The sequence below is a fragment of the Crinia signifera genome, chromosome 3, assembly GCF_055691185.1.
Source record: "Crinia signifera chromosome 3, ASM5569118v1, whole genome shotgun sequence".
In the NCBI taxonomy this organism is placed as follows: Eukaryota; Metazoa; Chordata; class Amphibia; order Anura; family Myobatrachidae; genus Crinia; species Crinia signifera.
This window is the reverse complement of record NC_139219.1, coordinates 205902683-205922150: the sequence shown is the minus strand read 5'-3', so window position 1 is coordinate 205922150 and position 19468 is coordinate 205902683. Positions and strand designations below refer to the sequence as shown.

Here is a 19468-nt window from a genome sequence, read left to right as displayed (position 1 = left end):
AAAGATAGCATGTGCTTCAGGGGCATTTTCGGGTGCATGGGGTGTGGCCAGTATCAAGGTGTCATGTTGCAGACGTACCAAGGTGTCACCCTCCAAAGGGTGACACTAAAGTGGCCACACTGAAGACAGACCCATCTCAGAGGACACCCATTATTTATTTATTTACAGTTTCTTATATAGCGCAGCAGATTCCGTTGCGCTTTACAATAGTAGACAGTGATAAAACAAACTGGGTAACCACAGACAGACTTGGAGGTAGGAGAGCCCTGCTGCAAGCTTACAATCTATAGGGATATAGGAGGGAAACACAAGGACAGGCACCAGTAATAGCATAGCAGTCCCACCAAGTTACAAGTCCAGAAGGGAAGCTAAATAATACATAAGTGCCTCAGAGGGTTATGTGTGTAGAACTTAAATATGATAGGCTTGCCTCTGAAGAGGTGTGTTTTCAGGGAACACTTGAAAGTTTGGAGGCTAGTGGAGAGTCTTATTGTGCGTGGAAAGGGCATTCCATAGGGTGGGAGCAGCCCGATGAAAGTCCTGTAATAGTGAATGGGAGCTAGTGATCCGTGCAGAAGAGAGACGCAAATCTTGTGCAGAGCGGAGTGGTTGAGATGGGAGATATTTTGTGATAAGTACGGAGATATATCCTGGTGCAGTATGGTTAATAGCTTTATATGCGAGCAGAAGTGTTTTATATTGAATACGGTAAGATACAGGTAACCAATGGAGGGACTGGCAGAGCGGATCAGCAGATGATGAGAATCTTGCAAGGTAGATCAGCCTAGCAGCAGCAGTTAAAATGGATTGCAGGGATTAGAGTCTGTTCTTGGGAAGACCAGTTAGGAGACTATTGCAATTATCAATGCGGGATATAATAAGTGCATGGATAAGAGATTTATTAGTGTCTTGTGTGAGATAGGGTCGTATTTTGGATATGTTTTTTACATGCATGTAACATAATCTAAAGGTAATAGGTCACACCACTTTTCAGAAGGCCGTTCTACCGGCACAACAGGGATTGGCAATAAAGAGTAACAGGTGTCACCACATCCACTCATGCCTCTAATGTGCTCATACAGCAAGACCCAACTCTTTAATTGACACAAATATCCAACAACCCAGCAACTGCCTGCAGGAACTTTTGTGTCTAAAATGCAGAACACTGTATTTACAAAGTAATAGTAACACTTGTCTTATTTAAAATGGAGCATGATAATGCAATTTGCATAGTCATGCCCGAATCAAGTCCTTGTGTTATGGAAGCAGCGTATCATGATGCAAATTGCACCATCAGGCCGCCCACTTTTTCAATACAGAAATGCCTACTCCCCAAAAAGTATGCAGCACTCCCTGGACATCAAACAAAAATTCTGGAGACTAGGCAAATTTGCTAATAACATTTATACAAAGGTAGGATTAACAATGAAGTATGGGTAAATGAGAAAAAGACAGGTGGTACTTAGCAATGACTTTGTTATCATGCAATAAAACATAAGTATATGTTGTTGCTTAAACTATACAATTGCACACTGTACACCATAAACAAAATATTCCCCACTTGTGTCTAGTTAAATTAACAGCTGTATTTTATTATTCAATCTTTTAATGAATATATTGAAAGCATGATCTGGATCAAGGAAAGAAAATCCCATCATTATTAAATTATAATACACATCATTATTAAATTAAAATGCACAATTGTAAGCACATTTTACACATCAAAAAGAATGTAAATAAAGCTTGCAGATTTTATTTTCTGTAATGTATTAAGACATAATAGACACATATAGTAAATCATTGCATTTAAGCTGAATATTTGGGGTCTTTTAGTTGTTGTACGTTTAGAAATATAATGGTATGGCATGCAATTTGCAAAGGGTCAATGGAGGTTATTCTGGTTGATATACAGCAGTGCAAATTTCGCAGCAATGCATGTCATTTTAAACCCTCCCACCACTCTCACATGCTGCCGTCCCAAGGGAGGAATTTGCCCGCACGGCTGGGAATGGATGTTTTGCGTAATCATCCATTTGCAGCCTATGGGGCCAAACCCACATCATTCCATGGACAGTGACCATCAAATAATTTAAAAGGAACACACTAAACTAAGACACTCTCAGGTGTCTTAGCGTTACGTATGTTTTGGATGGGAACATGGCGGGCAGCTGACATCCAGTGATGTCAGCTGCCCGCCCCCGGCACCCACGTCACTGGGTCATTACCATGGGAACAGACAACAGATTTGCAATTAGGAAATCTGTTGCAAGGCATGATGGAATGCATAGTTTCACAACAGTTGAAGGGCCATAGTATGGACATGTTTGCATTACACAAACATATTGTACTTTATTCTGGTCCATGTGCACGTTGCGAGCGATGTTTCCTTAATGTGCATTTCTGCACATGTGCATGCGCCGGGTGCGAGAAGCTATGGCAAACAGAGTGTTCACCAGGCGCTGGCACCCACCAGTGGGCAGGGGGTGTGGGGCGGTGGGTAGTCAAGCCCATGGGAACATCCAGCGTTTTACGGGTGTTCCCATGAAAACACTGGGCGTTCCAACCAGCAATTGGATTTGGCTGGTTGGAGAATGTATAATTTGGCAGACCATGGAATGATCAATTTGTATATTGTTTCTCACTCCCCAAATTAATATTTCATTACTTATTATTATTACCATTGAAAACTGGGAGAAACGACTTTTCATTGTGCTTTAACAACATGCTATCATCCAGTAAACCAACTAATACTCAGCTACTGCTGCGAAAGTTATCCAAATCAAAAAGAGCCTTAGAGGACACTGTTCTGCACAACTGACTGGGCACATTTAGTACATAAGCAGTAATTGGATTATTATTGCTTAAGAAATTTTAAGAAAATTTATATAACCTCATGTGATTAAATTATGTGGACCAATCAGACACCTTTACTGTGCAGTGAAAGATCATTTTATCATTATTAGGGTCACCTATAAAGGCTAATGGAGGTAAAAAGCTGTTTCCTTTATAATTAGTAATCCCAAAACAGAAAACCTTGACACGCATAAAATGTTCCCAGTCTTATACTCAATGATTCTTTTTTGGTAATTTTGTTTAAACATTATGCCTTCTGAGAAATTATAAGAATATAAGCATTCTGAGCTAAAAATGTAAATATATGTAAGCTACAAAATATTATATAAAATGCTATAAAAAATAAATAGGTTCATAGCAATAAATTGCAACAAAACCAAAACAAACTTGCTTTAAAAGATTCAAATTTAAACAGAACACAAATTGAATCTATTTGTAAACTGCTGAACTAAATTAAAAGTGTAAGATGGAAAAAAATTAAAGCGTCACAGAAATTACTTTGCTAAATTGTTCCTAAAAATAAAAGCCGCAGGTGCCTCAGAATAAAGTTAGAACTGGTCTCCAGCCAAGCCAATAATCCAAAGTAGTTATTGAAAAGTCAAACAGAAGCTGAGATTGAATTCTTAGTTTAATCCAGATCTCTTAAAATATACACTCCAGCTACCTAAAAATTAAAACTTTTGACCTTAAAAAAAATATAGAAAGCTGTATAATAATGAGAAGAACAAGGAAAAAGAGAAAAAAATTTACTATGTGGTCTATCAACCACAGAGTTGTAAGGTTTCTGCAGAATGTACACTTTTTTATTATTAGAACAATGCATAAATAATATTATATGAAAATATGATACTTTTAGTACACTACCTATTTGAGTATTCCTTGATGATCTGATAAATACTAATCCTTAGAGTTTCATTCCCAAAGCGATTGTTGCTTCGATCCTTGTAAATACGGAACTCAGCTGCTGTCACAGCCTCACCATGTGGGATTTGAGTGAGGTCAAATCGAAATTCCTTGTAGTGCCTTCGGTGGTGTGAAAAGTCCTTGTCTTTTTCAACTGAAAGGAAAAAGAAAATTCCAGGAGTGAGTCCTCAATACATTCAATGATTAACTGTGAATTTATATGGTTTAAAAATGAAAATATTCTGGCAGCCTTGTATGACAGTGTGTAAACAGCAAAACCACAAATCCAGACATAGCTTCCAGGTAAAGGCAGAAATTGTGTTCACTTCAAATGAGAATTGAAACCTCATTAGTTTGCTAAGATTTCACATGAGCAATGGTAAATAATACGAAAACAGCTAAAATGTTCATGCCGTAAAAGTGGATTTAGACACAGTCGAAAGAAAGGTAAGAATGAAAGAGGACACTGTAGTGCAAGGGAACCACTTATATGGAAACTAGAAATCTCTGGCAGTACTGAAGATTTCATTTTTATTAATGTCACTACTCCCACGCAAACTATAAAATACACTGATATTAATCTTGCCTGTTCACAAAAACATATATCTTTAACAGTGCTAAATACTTTGCACTGTATTTGTGTGTGTAGGGATAGCAGGAAATGGAATGGAAACTTGGAATCTGCTTGCAGTCCTTGCAGTATGTTTTATACAAATGTATTTGAAATACCGCTTTATTAATAAAACCATATAATGTATATCTTTATTTCTACCGAAATGTAAGTTCTTCTCTTTCTAAATGAATGTAACAACATGGTAAAAAAAGAAATGTACAGATATGTAAAAGGTCCTTGCAGTAAAAAGCGTGCCGCTGTGAGGATCTGTTTTATCTGTATTCATTTAGTGTTTTCCCTAGCTGAAATAAACCATAAGAGAAAAGAATTTCCTATCATTATGTACTGTATATGTTACCATTATGGGTTAATGACAATAATGTGATTTTTGTCTTGTATGTTGGCAATCTATATAAAGTATTGTTAACTATTATTTTACTATAGCCAATGCCTTGGGGATTAATATCATATACTAGCTAGAGTACCCGGCATTGCCCGGGATATTAAGAATGTTTGTTTACAAAAAAATCTATTTAAATATTAAACACAGTATAAATAACATAGTTGTTTTGTTAATTTACATTAAAGCGCAGCACATTATGCATCTCCTGATATACTCTGTGCTGCTGAAGGACCCTGCTCAGAGGTTTCAAGTTGAACACTGGAGAAGAAACAGCCACCCTTAATAAGAAAGTAGAGTATTTCAAGAAAAAGAAGAATATTAACACCAATGACTTTTTCCACAATTTGATTTTGTAGGGTGTAGCACCATATACAGGTTGAGTATCCCTTATCCGAAATGCTCGGGACCACGAGCATTCCGGATAAGCGATTTTTCCGGGTTTTGGAATAAATATTTTTAGACATATTTACTTGTCCCCTGATGGTGCCCCGATGGTCACCCGGCGTCGATGTTGTCCCCCAGCATCCACGGCAGGCCTTCAGCACCATCTCCGGCGTCTCCAGGGGTCCCAGGAGTGCATTACGCAAGTTCCCAGGTACGCCTGTGCGCGCGCATTCGAGCATTGCACTCCTGGGACCGCTGGAGACGCCGGAGAGGATGCTGAAGGCCTGCTGTGGATGCTGGGTGACTTGACAAGTATAAAAAAGGGTTAGGGGGGAAAAACAAAAAAATTCGAATTGTTCCGATTGCAACCTGCCAACCTGATTGCAGAAAACATTGTGCCAGCATCTCAGTTCCTGAAGCCATTATGCGTGACCATAGTATTACTCAGAAAGCCCATTATTGGAGGGACTGTGACCATGGCTGCTTATTTGTACACAGTTGTTTGTAGCTGCAAAGCGGCAAGCATCTCAATATATGTAACTATAGAGGGTGCAGGGGATTTTTATTTTCTCATTAAATATTACAGCGCAGGCATTGGCCGTGCTGCCAAACTTGTACCTAGTTCAGTTGGCATCAGGGAGCAGTGGAGCCCGGGCCAGCAAGCAGCACAGCCTGGTACCGCCCGGGGTGCAGTGGCATTGCCTGGGGAGTAGTGGAGTACAGCGCCACCCGGGGAACAGTGGAGCCTGCTGCTGCCCCAGGAGCAGTGTAGCTTAGTGCCGCCACCCTTGGAGCAGAGGAGCCCAGCGCCGGCCGGGGAACTGTGGAGCCTGCTGCTGCCCCGTCTTGGTTGGGTCCTGGCACCTGTACCTGCAGTGTAGCTCAGCGCCACTGCACAGGGAGCAGAGGAGCCCATCGCCACACAGGGATTAGTGGAACCGGGTGCTTCCCGGGGAGAAGTAACGGCGGAGAGCAGGAGACTACAGCCCGGCATAGAAGAGCAGGGGAGCAGAACAGCCTGAAGGTCAGAGCAGAGGAGCCCAGCACCACTGGAAGAAGCTGGTGAGTGCATTTGGGGACCTGCCACTGCCAGGGGAAAGAGAGTCAAACTGTTTCAAACCCTGCATCCTCTTTATCTCAACCCTCTTTCACTCCCCCTACCCCTCTGTCTCACATCCCCATCTTTCTCTCTGCCCATTGTCTATTTCTCCTGTATCTCTCTTCTGCCCACCTCTTTCCCCATGCTTCCCCTCTTTCTATTTGCCCCCTATCTCTCTCTGACAGTATCACCCTTTCTTTCTCCCCCCTATCTCTAAACTTGGCTCTTTTTCTCTCTCCCTGATACCTTCTCCCTCTCCCCCTGTCTCTACACCTTTCTCAGTGTAGTGACAATGGGGGGGGGGGGGGGGGAGAGCTTATCATCCAATAAAGATAGAAACAAAAAGCTCAGGGTCGTAATAAGTTAAAACCTTATAAACTCATATTGTAAGTGCTTGACAGGAGAGCTTGCCCCCTCCAGATCTGAGCACCATAGCAGCAGCCTTGTCTGCTTCTCTGGTAGTTATGCTGTTGGACAAGGTAACCAGTCCCTAAGATTAATAATGGGCATGACAATGATGAGAAATAATCTGCAGCAGAACTACTGGTTTAAAAACCAGTTCAGAATTAATGTATCATTCCAGCATGAATTTAAACTTGTATTAGAAATGAACACAACTGAACATTTATGCAAAGTCTCATTTTGGAACAGATCAGTTCATAATGTGTGAAGTTCGAATGGCACAAGCATCAAGATTTCAGTCATAAGATAAACCATGAGCCTTGACTCTTTTATTCAGTAATACTGTTAAGTAAGCTCTTATATATCTGGATGAACGAGAAAGAATATTTCATTTCAATACAATCGGATTGACAGAATTAATGGAAATATGATTTTAGATCTCTTCTTGCATTAACGTTAGCAGTGATAGACTAGATAAATTCATGTTAAATGTACTTGTGCTTGAGCCCTAAACTTGCATTGCACTGTGAGTCCTAGTTAAATGTTCCATTTTCAACACTTACACAAACCATAATACAGATTGGTTTTGCTGCTATTTCATACAGCCATTATACCACCCAAACATCACGGTTTCAGAGTACTGTCCCACCATTACGCCACTGGGGGTGGGAGGCATACAACTCAGGGGAGTTTAGGATTCGCTGCACATTCGCAGGGTTCAGGAGGGCTGCAGCATTCACTGCCAGCCCTCCCTGTCACCCTATTCAATGCAGCAGGGGCTCGCTGCCCCTGCTCGCCAATTTTAACCCCTGCGGCGAATGCCGCAGGGAGCCGGCGGACGGAGGCAGGTAGGGAGATGTAAGCCTCCCTGCCTGCCCCAGAATTTATGGGGGAGGGCTCCCGGGGCACAAGCAGAGGCTGCCCCCCGGGAATGCTGGCACGGGGGGCAGGGGTAGGGAGCCGCTCCTCTGGTCCTGCACGTAACAACCTGGGACCAGAGTGCAGTGAATATATGAATATTAATGAGTGGATCCCGGCCCCCTGCTGGCGAATGTGTAAAAAAAAAAAATTGTTTAAAAATTTTTTTTTAAATATATTCATGTGCTGAATAAAAATAGCATGCCCCTTCACAGAAAAAAAAATCTGCTTTTTTGACACCAGAAAAAAAAACACGCTTTATTTTAAAAGATCACATTCCAGTTCACCTAAAAAAGATGACGAATGTAAAACGGAGAATAATGGCGAAAATCAATGGAGAAAGCAGTTCTTCATTTGAGCATTGAATACACTCTCGGCAAATCCCAGTGAAAACCCCATTGAAACTGAGAACTGGCCGACATTCACTGTTCGCTTACAGCGAACAATGAACATTGAATAGGGTGAATCAGATTTTCAGTGAAAAAATTCACAGCAAGGAGTGAAAACAGCCCAATTCGCCGAAAAAACAGTGAATTGGGAGCATTGAATACTGGCCTCAGCCTGGCCTAATATTGAGAGGAATGACATATTCTTATCACATATTTGGTATTTCATTAGCTGATAAGGCACTGAAAATGCTAGTTAAATATGTCACTTTATTTATTAGCTACAGTACTAGTATACCCTTTTTATATGGAACTTACTGATATGGCCCTTAATAATAGCTTTCCCCTGTCCACTAGCTTATCAAAATGTCTCATACTTTCCAACGGTAATATGCAGTATTTATAATTACAATTTTGTTTTATGGACCTCAATAGAGTCATCTTTTACATGACAATGAATGTAGTTTAACCTACATTTGGACCTCCTGTGCAGATCAGTGTAGTGTTTGGATGGATATGGGGCAGGCCTTAAGTCAATCTGTTCTGATTTCACATATTTATGGTTTCTTATATAGCGCAGCAAATTCCGTTGCGCTTTACAATAGGATATGCAAATGTTACCTTCCCTGCCTACTGTGAATTGGTGTTGGGATAATGGGGATAACACCAGGACTTAAGGGAAGATGTATTAATGTCCTGTCCTTCTTTAAATATTATTGTGTCAAAGCAGGGTCAATTAGAACCTAAAAGTTCTGTAGAAGAATGGGAATGTTCTTGCTTCTTGTGTTTGCTTTGATTTGTGTTTGCAGGAGGTCTGCACATGCACCAATCAAAACTTCACAGCAACACCATGACTTTAAAAAAAAGACCGTAATTTTTTTATTTGGTACTTGTTTCCTAGCACGGCCACAAATCTTGGCCATCGGGGGTAATTTGAGTGGCCTGCGACGCGACCGACGCGATGCCCCCGATTTTTCCATTGAAATGCATTGAAAACAGTGAAAAATCGGGTCGGTCGCGTCGTGTGCACCTAAAAATGCTTAAATGGTCCAGAAGCGATGCCCCCGATTTCCCCATAGGGAACAATGTTAAATGCCTCAATTTACCCGCGATGACCACGATTTCCCATAGGAAACAATGTTAAATGGATCAATTTACCCAAATCAGCATAGGGAAGAATGGTAAATGGGCCAGAAACCCCAAAAAAACCCACAGAGCAGTGGAATGTCCCCCCAAAAGTAGTTGACGCCACCCCACCATCAACGTGAACCCGAAGCGTGGCGAGCGCAGCGAGCCCGCGAGGGGCGGCGGTACGCGTCCTCCGACCTTTTCATGCCCTACTATCCACGTCGGCGTGGAGTTGATAATAGAATAGTGTGGCGAGCGCAGCGAGCCACCGAGCCCGAAGCGTGGCGAGCGCAGCGAGCCCCGCGAGGGGCCGCGGATACCTTCACAGGTAAACGCGTCCCTTCGCGGGCTTCCCAGGTGTCCGCGTCGCCATGGACACCTGGGAAGCCCGCGAGGGGACGCGTATAACTGTGAAGGTATCCGCGTCCCCTCGCGGGGCGCGCTGCGCTCGCCACGCTTCGGGCTCGGTGGCTCGCTGCGCTCGCCACACTAATTTATTCTCAACTCCACGCCCACGTGGATAGTAGGGCATGAAAAGGTCGGAGGACGCGTACCGCCGCCCCTCGCGGGCTCGCTGCGCTCGCCACGCTTCGGGTTCACGTTGATCGCGGGGTGGCGTATAGTACTTTTGGGGGGACATTTTTATGTTCAGGGGTGTTTTTGGCCCATTTACCATTGTTCCCTATGATAATTTGGGTAAATTGATCCATTTCACATTGTTTCCTATTGGAAATCGGGGTCATCGCGGGTAAATTGAGCCATTTAACATTGTTCTCTATGGGGAAATCGCGGGCATCGCGTCTGGCCCATCGCACCCGATTTTTTAGCGGCCGCGATGCCCGCGATGGCCCCGATTTTACCCCCGATGACCGCGATTATGATCGTTGTGGCCGTGCTAGGAAACAAGTACCTTTTATTTTATAAGACCAAGCTCTGTCTGCATATTCAGATAGCCAGAAACAGAGCTGCATGGTGCTGCAACATCAAATGGAGCTGTCAAAATCGATCCCTGCAATTGTAGGAATAGTCAAAGCCACTGACCAATAAAAACTTGCCAAACCACTTCAGCACCCTGTCTGCTTAATAGCAGAGCTGAAAATTGTAGGTGCGCATTGTGCACTCAGTCAGTGGCAGACAGACATTCTGTACAAGTACCAGTCAGGGTGAAATTAAAGGATAATTTATTGACAGAAAATGTAGGGCCTCAAGACACAATAGGGTCTCAGAACACCAGATGAAGCCGTGACCAACACCTTAAAGGGCCTACTGATTGGTGTAAGTGTGGACAGCAGATTAAAATGGGACAGATTACTGAGCAGAGCAGTCTTGTTAAAATAGTTTATACCCCGGGTGGACCAAATTTAATTTCTTCGGGAACGAGGTCAGTAATAGCAAACAATCACCATAAAAGTAAACGTACGCTTACCACAAAATCACTGTATTTAACAGTATTTATAGACGCTTGCCACACATAGAGAAATATACAGTAAAACAGAGCAAACTACAGTATATTCTGTAATCAATTGAATAAATATTGACTATACTTAAGCATTTGTAGGAAAAAGCATAGGGATATTCTAGTCAGGCAAAATATGTAAGTTATTTTGCTTTGTAATATTATGGACTAGTAAAAAAAATTATTGATCTGCCTCAATAGAGACCTCTTTCCATGTACTGTAAGTGCAGGTTTATTAGTGGTTACCACAGCCATTTCTAAAGTAAAAGAGACACTTGATGCCAGTAGTCATTAGACAATGACAACCCTTCAGTTTGAAAACTATTGCCCCGGGTCCAACATTTATAATTATGTGCACCAACAAATTAATGGCTAAAACTTTCCACATGAGTTAAACATATGTATTTCCTATTTATTGCATTCATTTTCCATTTTAGTGTGAGTGATCAGATTATTGGGATTGCTTTAAGGGCATAGGTTTTTATATTGATTTAGGGAAGATATCTAAATGACTATGTTTTTTGTGTATTTAAGGAAATAATTAATTTTAAATAAGTTCATACATAGGCAGAGGAAAAGTGTCCAATGGGGAATTGAATAATGTATGCTCAAATCTGTAATATATTATTGTAATATTGCTAGTGAAGTATTCCATACCATATAAGTTGCACACATAAGTTTAAAATGTATATCCATTGTAAATGATAAAGTAATATATAGTTAAGGACCTTCCCACATTATGTATAGTTGACCCTAGAATTGTATATTTGTCAAAAACCGTAATATTATTTGGATGTGGTTTTAAGGAAACTACCACCTGTTCAGTGTTTAGTATATATATATATATTTAATAAATTACACTTTTGGATTATTCATATTGTACTCTCTGTGCCAGTGTGTTGTTTACATGGGTAGAGCTAGGACTAAGGTTTACCACTCCTGTAGAATATGTCCTAGGATCCCTCCATCTACTGGAAAGAAGTTAAGACTCAGGCAGGGGCACTGCCAAGCAACAGTACATGTCCAAGTTTATTAGTGGTTCTACACCACCTTTAAAGGAAAATCAATAAAAGTGAGCAGATGCCACATAAATTATAGGTGCTATATCTGTGTTTAGCCAGTTCACATAATGCATTTTGTAAAAATAAGTGTACTTTCTATCAGTTGCCCTATTAAAAAAATATCTGCTTCCCAACACGGCAACCTGCCACATGGGGCACTTTTTGAATTAAGTTTTATCATGCCACTAATGTCTAATATACTACTAAGCTAAATAATACATAGCCTTTGATGTACTGTAGGTATGTTAATGCAAAATGCTTTTTTTTATTGAACTTTAACAAATGAGCATTTTATGATAGCTGCCATTTTAGATAAGTTGATTAATATATATTTTAAAGAATGTGTGCTACATTAAAGTTGAAGTACAAGTTAAGATGTTTTTAAGATGGTCCAGAAGGTGCAAATTGATTGTTTCAGGTTTGCTAATGTTGATCTTGTTGTCTGATACCCTAAATTAGGCACATTTTATGAATAATATGTGAAGTGCTCTTAATGATTTGGTAAGGGTTAGAGGACATTGTAGGTAAAGCGAGAAATTCTATATTGGGATCTACTGGATATCTGAAAATTATACCAAAATATTGGGATTAAACCTAAGCTTGCAAAGGAATCCAAAGCTTAAACAGAGCAATTAGAAGGGGTGAGAAAGGGGCAAACCTGTCAACTTTTATTGGTTATGCTAAAGGAGTCAAAGATTATACCCACAGCAAGAGCCAATATCGGTTATGTGAGAGAGTTTTAGCCATTTAAAGGAATTTAGCTAAAAAATAAATTGGAGCAGGACCATATTGTGTTTGACTGATCTGAATGTATCAAATAATATGAATGTGATTCGAACTATTTGCAACACTGTTATCAAAACTCGTCAGGTCAAGGTTAAACAGTGAAAATAAGGGAACTTAGCACATTAATGGGCTTTTCCATTAGTAGGCTTTTTAATTAATCCACACAGTTTTCTAGAATGCTTGGGTATCGGTTTATAATAATGTTAGAAGAGAATTACAAGGCTTTGAAACCTAAGGTATGAAGTATACATGTAATACATAAGATGTAAGATTCTTTATACAACATGGCTAGCTAACAACATTATCAGTTTCCAGAGTTTTTATCAGTTTCTTGCACTCAAGAGGGTCACTCGCCTGGTAGAACAGGAATATGGATGAAGATGTGTGCTTGATTTGCTTCCACCAAGAGTATCCCTCCTGACAGACTGGGCAGTCATAACACAGCTCTGTCCTGAGATTGTGTGGCTTTAGCATAGGGGTGTCACTTAGCCCTACAACACCCATTGCAGCTAAGAGAGTTTATTACTTGTGGAAAATGAGTGTGGCTTTGTGGGAAGGGTGTGGTTTTGCTCCCCAAACCCCTCTATTGTCACAGTGTCACTTAGCAGGAGCCGGCATTTCATAGTGACCCCTTGGTGGGTGACACCCAAATGCAGCCTGCACCCCCGTAGTCACGGCTCTGCATTAACATAATGAACACATTACCTGCCTGGGATTACAATGGCATTGCAGTTCTGGATTAATTCACAAACCTACAATTAATCCATACCAGAGTATACAATAGTTTTTGTTTTGTTTTCTGTTTTAACAATGGAATGTACTACACTATTACTAATAGTGTGTACACACGGTAAGATTTGGCTTCCAATGTTCCCGATATACGGAACATTGGAAGCCAAATCGCATGCAAATCGCATGCTTTTTTAGGGCTTGCAAGCCCGATGCGCTGCCGATGCGCGCTCCCGTGTGAGCGCAAATCGGCAGCCAGATAGAGAGGGCAGGGAACACTATATAGTGCAGATCTGCAGTATATAGTGTAAATTGTCCCTCTGGCATGCCGCGAGATGCGAGTCCCGATGCGATCTGATCGCGTCGGGACTCGCATCTCATGGCATATCCTGTCGTGTGTACATACCTTAAGACCTAATGAATTTTGTAATGTCTTTGATATATTTATTGGTTAGTACAAGGGTCCCCATATCATGAGTACAGTGTATTACTATAGTATATATAGACATGTATTCTAATATGTGCTTAATTCTTACATATGTTACTTTATATTGCATTCCCTAGACTATGGTGTATTTACTACAGTGCATAGCTGTTATCAGTCTAGAACACTATCATGCATGCACTATCACTATGCACATAATGGTTACGTTAACCTCTCTAGTGGCTATCCATACCCCCGTTTGGTGGCTAGCCACACCTGTTAAGTATTGTCCCAGTGGGCCCCTAGTCTAGTCAACGTTCCATAATTTATCTTACTACACCAATAAGAAAACTTTGGTGCAGGATATTTTATCCACAGTTATTTATTATTATTATTTATTAACAGTTTCTTATATAGCGCATACATATTCCGCAGCACTTTACAGAGAATATTTGAACATTCACATCAGTCCCTGCCCCCAGTGGAGCTTACATATCTATATTCCCTACCACATGTACACGCACACACAGACATTCTAGGGTTAATTTTTGTTGGAAGCCAATTAACCTATCTGTATATTTTTGGATTGTGGGAGGAAACCGGAGTACCCGGAGTAAACCCACGCAAGCACGGGGAGAATATGCAAACTCTGCACAGTTAGATATTGGAAGGATAGGTTGTCGGGAGGACTTGCGCTTTGGACCTTGTATAAGTATATATAAGCTGCAAAAGTGTAGAGGTATACTACCGGTACCTCTTAGATTGGGCTGTAGAGGGGGGTTTACACCTTACGGTGTCACTTTGCGCTAACTATATACCTCTGATGCTAAATTTGATGCTGTATTTTGTGTTAAATATGAATCCTCTACAATGAGAGTCAAAAAAACACTCTAGTCTGATCGTAAAAAAAGGGGGGTGATTTTATTTCATTGTGACATACATATACAATCAATACTGTCTGTTAAATAACTATAAAAAAGTTTCACCAATAAAAATGTAATGTTTAAATGGACTATAAAAAACGATTCACCATTTAAAAAGAAAATGAATAGGTTTCACTTGCATATACTTTTCTCTAAAAGCTCATGTTTCTATTACCGGTATACACAAACAATGGGGTGGGTATAGGAAAGGGAGAGAGACTCACAAGGGATGGTGCCCTTTTGGAAGGGATAGTGTCCCGTGCTTCCAGGGTTACGTATAGGTATAAGTATAATTGCAGTCTTTAATGCTTGAGCCTCTATGGGCTGGATACCTTTTTTCCCAAAGAAGGGGGAGGTCGTGGAAGCGTCTGCCAGCAGACTCCCGTCGGTGCCCTCTTAACCAGAGGGGTGATCGTCGGGTCCAGGTTACTGCTATGCGTCAACTAGTTTCGCCAGATGACTGGCTTCGTCAGGATGCGTGCAATATCTGGAAGGCTTCCCCGTTCCTCCTTTTACCCTCTGGAGGTGGGCGGGGTTGATTGGTTGGTGCTCTTTCATTGGCTCCTACGCCTTGGTTCTGGAGGTGGGCGGGGTTTTGTGACAACAGGCTGCAGAAATTTATAAATATACTCGGATAAGTTTGAAGTAATTGATTTTATTCCCGCCACAATGGGGCGCCCTGGTGGATTTTGGGTATCCTTATGTATCTTTGGAAGATGGTATAGGACCGGTATTATAGGATCCTTAGGTTGCAAAAACTTATACTCATGCTTGTTAAGAATTCCTTTTTCAAAGGCTGTTTTGAGTAGTGATCCTAGTTCATCTGAGAAAGTCTTGGTGGGGTTTGATGGGAGTTTTCTATAGGTGTTAGTGTCCATCAGTTGTTTCATTGATTCCTTGTCGTAGTTCTCCCGGTCCATTATGACGATCGCTCCCCCCTTGTCCGCGGGTTTGATTACAATGTTTTTATTCTTTTGTAATGACTTCAGTGCTTGGAGTTCATGCGCGTCCATATTTTGTTTTTTTATTTTTTCTGGGATGCGTTCCACATCTTGTTCAACTAGTCTCTGGAAAATTTGGATGAAATGATGCTTCCACGACCTCCCCCTTCTTTGGGAAAAAAGGTATCCAGCCCATAGAGGCTCAAGCATTAAAGACTGCAATTATACTTATACCTATACGTAACCCTGGAAGCACGGGACACTATCCCTTCCAAAAGGGCACCATCCCTTGTGAGTCTCTCTCCCTTTCCTATACCCACCCCATTGTCTGTGTATACCGGTAATAGGAATATACATGAGCTTTTAGAGAAAAGTATATGCAAGTGAAACCTATTCCTTTTCTTTTTAAATGGTGAATCGTTTTTTATAGTCCATTTAAACATTACATTTTTATTGGTGAAACTTTTTTATAGTTATTTAACAGACAGTATTGATTGTATATGTATGTCACAATGAAATAAAATCACCCCCCTTTTTTTACGATCAGACTAGAGTGTTTTTTTGACTCTCATTGTAGAGGATTCATATTTAACACAAAATACAGCATCAAATTTAGCATCAGAGGTATATAGTTAGCGCAAAGTGACACCGTAAGGTGTAAACCCCCCTCTGCACAGTTAGAGCTGTTGGTGGGGATCGAACATTGCGCTGTGAGGCAGTAATGCTAACCATTACACCATCCGTACTGCCCCACAGTTGAGCACAAGTCTGTTTTGCAGATGTCTCCTCCTTGGTTTTACATTGCTCATATACCAGATTCATGCATATGCTTATATAAGTGATATAGTCAATGTGGTCACATCCCCATTGCATGTAAACTGGATGGTAATGTTGTATTCTGACATAATATTAGCCCAGAGAAGGCTTGTTAATGGTATTCTAGGTTTGTGGAGCTATGCAATGTGTTATTAAAGTAAATCTCTTTTTAGATGTACTATAGATTTTGTACAAGGGATAAGTGTGGTGCAAGGGTATATATTTAATGACAGCTAGCATCCCAAGCAGAGAGAGATAAAGGCAATGCAACTTTGCATTCAACTCTGCAACATCCTCACAGTTTAAAATACTTGTCCAAAATAAAGTGACCTTGATTACCATAATTCAGGCAATACAAAGTGATACTTATGGGCTGGGAACTTCATAAACATAACAAAATAAATGTTTTTACGGAAAAAAAAATAATTTTTTTTTAACAGATCTAAGTATTATACAAACATAACATTATAAATTGCATGGATTGATTTAAAGAGTGGATATAAAGTCATAGAACTGAAATAGGAAATTTATTGGTCAAAAATAAGTGAAATTCCCAGATGAAGGAAAAATGAAACAATTTTTTCACCAAAGGAGATAGAATTCAGGATATTACATGTTAGCTTAACCTTTGTGGTTAGGAAAATGTTCCTGCTTGAAAAAAATACTAACCAGAATGTTGTTTCGAGGAAAATCGTTTGAGATCGAAGAAAAAGGCTTTGTTTATATACAGAAAAGAACATATAAATTAATTGTAGGACATAAAATGGGATTTATCCAGCAATTTATTTTTAAATACACATAAAAATGGTGGAACTGAGAGAAAATGTGTGGGTGATTGGCCTTTTTAAATAACAATTTTAAGTTTTAACTGTTGGAGTATGTTATAATTACAGAAAAAGAAAATAGTTTACAGTAGCTGCTAGTTTAGAATGTATTTAAGTATAAATAAGTTAAGTATTTGAATCAGGTTGGGTACAAAATGTTAACAGTCATAATATTGATATTAGCCATGTCAACATTCATCAGGTAGTCAGTGATGAAATGTTCACATGTTAGAATATTGACTTTTCCTCCCGGTAGCCCAGCAGTGACTTACCTTCTCCTGGCTGCTGCAGCAGCTCCACGCCTGGTGGTCATATAACTTTTAGGGCAACATGGACAGTGTAATGGTTAGCACTACTGCCTCACAGCATTGAGGCCATGGGTTTGAGACCCATTATGGCCCTAAATGTGCGGAGATTGTATATTCTGCCTGTGCTTGTGTGGGTTTCCTCCAGGTACTCTGGTTTCCTCCCACAATCCAAAAATATACTGGTAGGCTAATTGGCTCCTAACAAAATTTCCCTAGAATGAATGTGTGTGTGTGCATGTGGTAGGGGATATAGATTGTAAGCTACACCGGGGCAGGGACTGATGTGAATGTTTAATTATTCTCTGTAAAGCGCAGCAGAATATGTATGCGCTATATAAGAAACTGTTAATGCATAAATAACTTTAGGTTAGATTTTCAATCATCTGGCAGTCCAGTAACTATCACTAACCCTAATCCCCAATTCTTACCTAGCGCCTAGCCCTGACATCCCCCTGTCCCAGAGCCTAAAGGCCCCTTTACACTAGTGCAATTTTGGTCCAATTTCTCCAGATTCCAATGTATTGGGCCGAGAAATCGGGTGTGTATGACATCCACTCCAAACCAATGTGCGGTCCCGTGCGCACCGGATTGGAGTCAGAGGTTGGACAGCCTGCACATAAGATAACTCATATGTACAGTCATCAGCAGCATATCGCAGGTGCTTTTCGCACCCATGATGTATCACATCCGACGCCCCTTGAACTCCCCCAGCAGCTCCCAGGAATGATTTATTGCATGTAAAAAATGGCACATCATCTGCCAAGTCCAATGTGAGCTCTCCCTGGAAGACGCAAGAGGAGCTCAAGGTATATATGGTCCGACTCGCTCTTAAGGAACTTACTAGTACAATATATAAGCAGCATACAACACATACTAAAATCTCAGAAACACAGCTCTACTGCTAAGACTAAATGCAGTAATGTGCTTACCAGTTGCATTCATTGATTAGTCTCTTATGTTACAATTGTTCTCAGCAACAGTGTCATCATCACAGGCAGGGTGTTCAACTTAAAACAAAATAAAGCATTTAGTAACTTGGCTCAATCATCTTTCAGTATAGGATTTATTCCAGTGATGACAATTAGAACAGGGTGAGCTCCACCACATAGCTTGAAAGAAAGCATTGACTGTTGCTGTTGTCACAGCTAGGGTAATGCAATATAGTACAGCTTTATAAAAATAGCTGGTTGGTACTATAGTGTGTCAGTCGGTGGTAAAGGAGTATACGGCTTTGTGCAGTATTATCTGCGGATATACTGGATTCCAGTATTTGGTTCCTCAAATTGGGGTACCCATTATCTCTCTCTCTCTCTCTCTCTCTCTCTCTCTCTCTCTCTCTCTCTCTCTCTATGCATATATATATATATATATATATATATATACATATTTATTAATTAAGTCTGCCTGGATTAAGGTCAATGAATAATAAAGTATGGTAATAAGAATCAGTGTGCATGTCTGTTCATGAAATAAAGAGCTTCAAACCTGTCTTTTTCACCCATGGGGCAGAGTGAAAGCAACAAGCTTATAGGATAACAAGACATGTGTAAACATTGGACTGTACACTTGTTGGGAATATTGTATTCTCTATCACAGTTAAAATATAATCAGTTGAGCAAACAGGAAGAGATTAACTGGGTCAAGATCTAACGGTGGGAGAATTGATTTGACAGATTGTTCTATTCGCTGTCAACTAATACATTTGCAAGGCAGTCCCCGGCCATTGTACTAAAACAAAACACAGACACATCTATCTATAATTGTAAAATAAACTTTGTTCACCACTTTATTAATATATAAAATAAAATGTTCTTTGTACTGATCCAATGTCATTAAAAACTCTAAACCAGTCCAGGCTGTCTAATTCTGTGACTGGTTGGGGCTTTTTTAAGTATACAATATCCATTTTTGAATTACTTATTAATTTATTAAACCGTGCACTGTGTATGGTATACTTATTTCTGCTGAATGGACCAGTAACAAGTATATGGCTTTTAATGTTTTTTTTATGTTAAAATCTTATGAAAATCAGACTGGCGTAGATGTCATGAGGATACATAGATACATTTTTTAGTTTTGCAATTTTTGCGAAAAAAGTCATGTGATTTCTA

At 40.3% G+C, this 19468-nt stretch overlaps 1 protein-coding gene across 1 annotated transcript in view; it reads right to left on the bottom strand.

Moving 5' to 3' along the window:
* BMP5 (bone morphogenetic protein 5) overlaps positions 1-19468 on the bottom strand; it is a 171356-nt gene that overhangs the window by 58641 nt on the left and 93247 nt on the right. The window contains exon 2 of the mRNA XM_083177318.1: positions 3718-3910. Within this exon, the coding sequence (XP_083033444.1) occupies positions 3718-3910 (193 nt within the window). The remainder of the gene's footprint in view (positions 1-3717; positions 3911-19468) is intronic.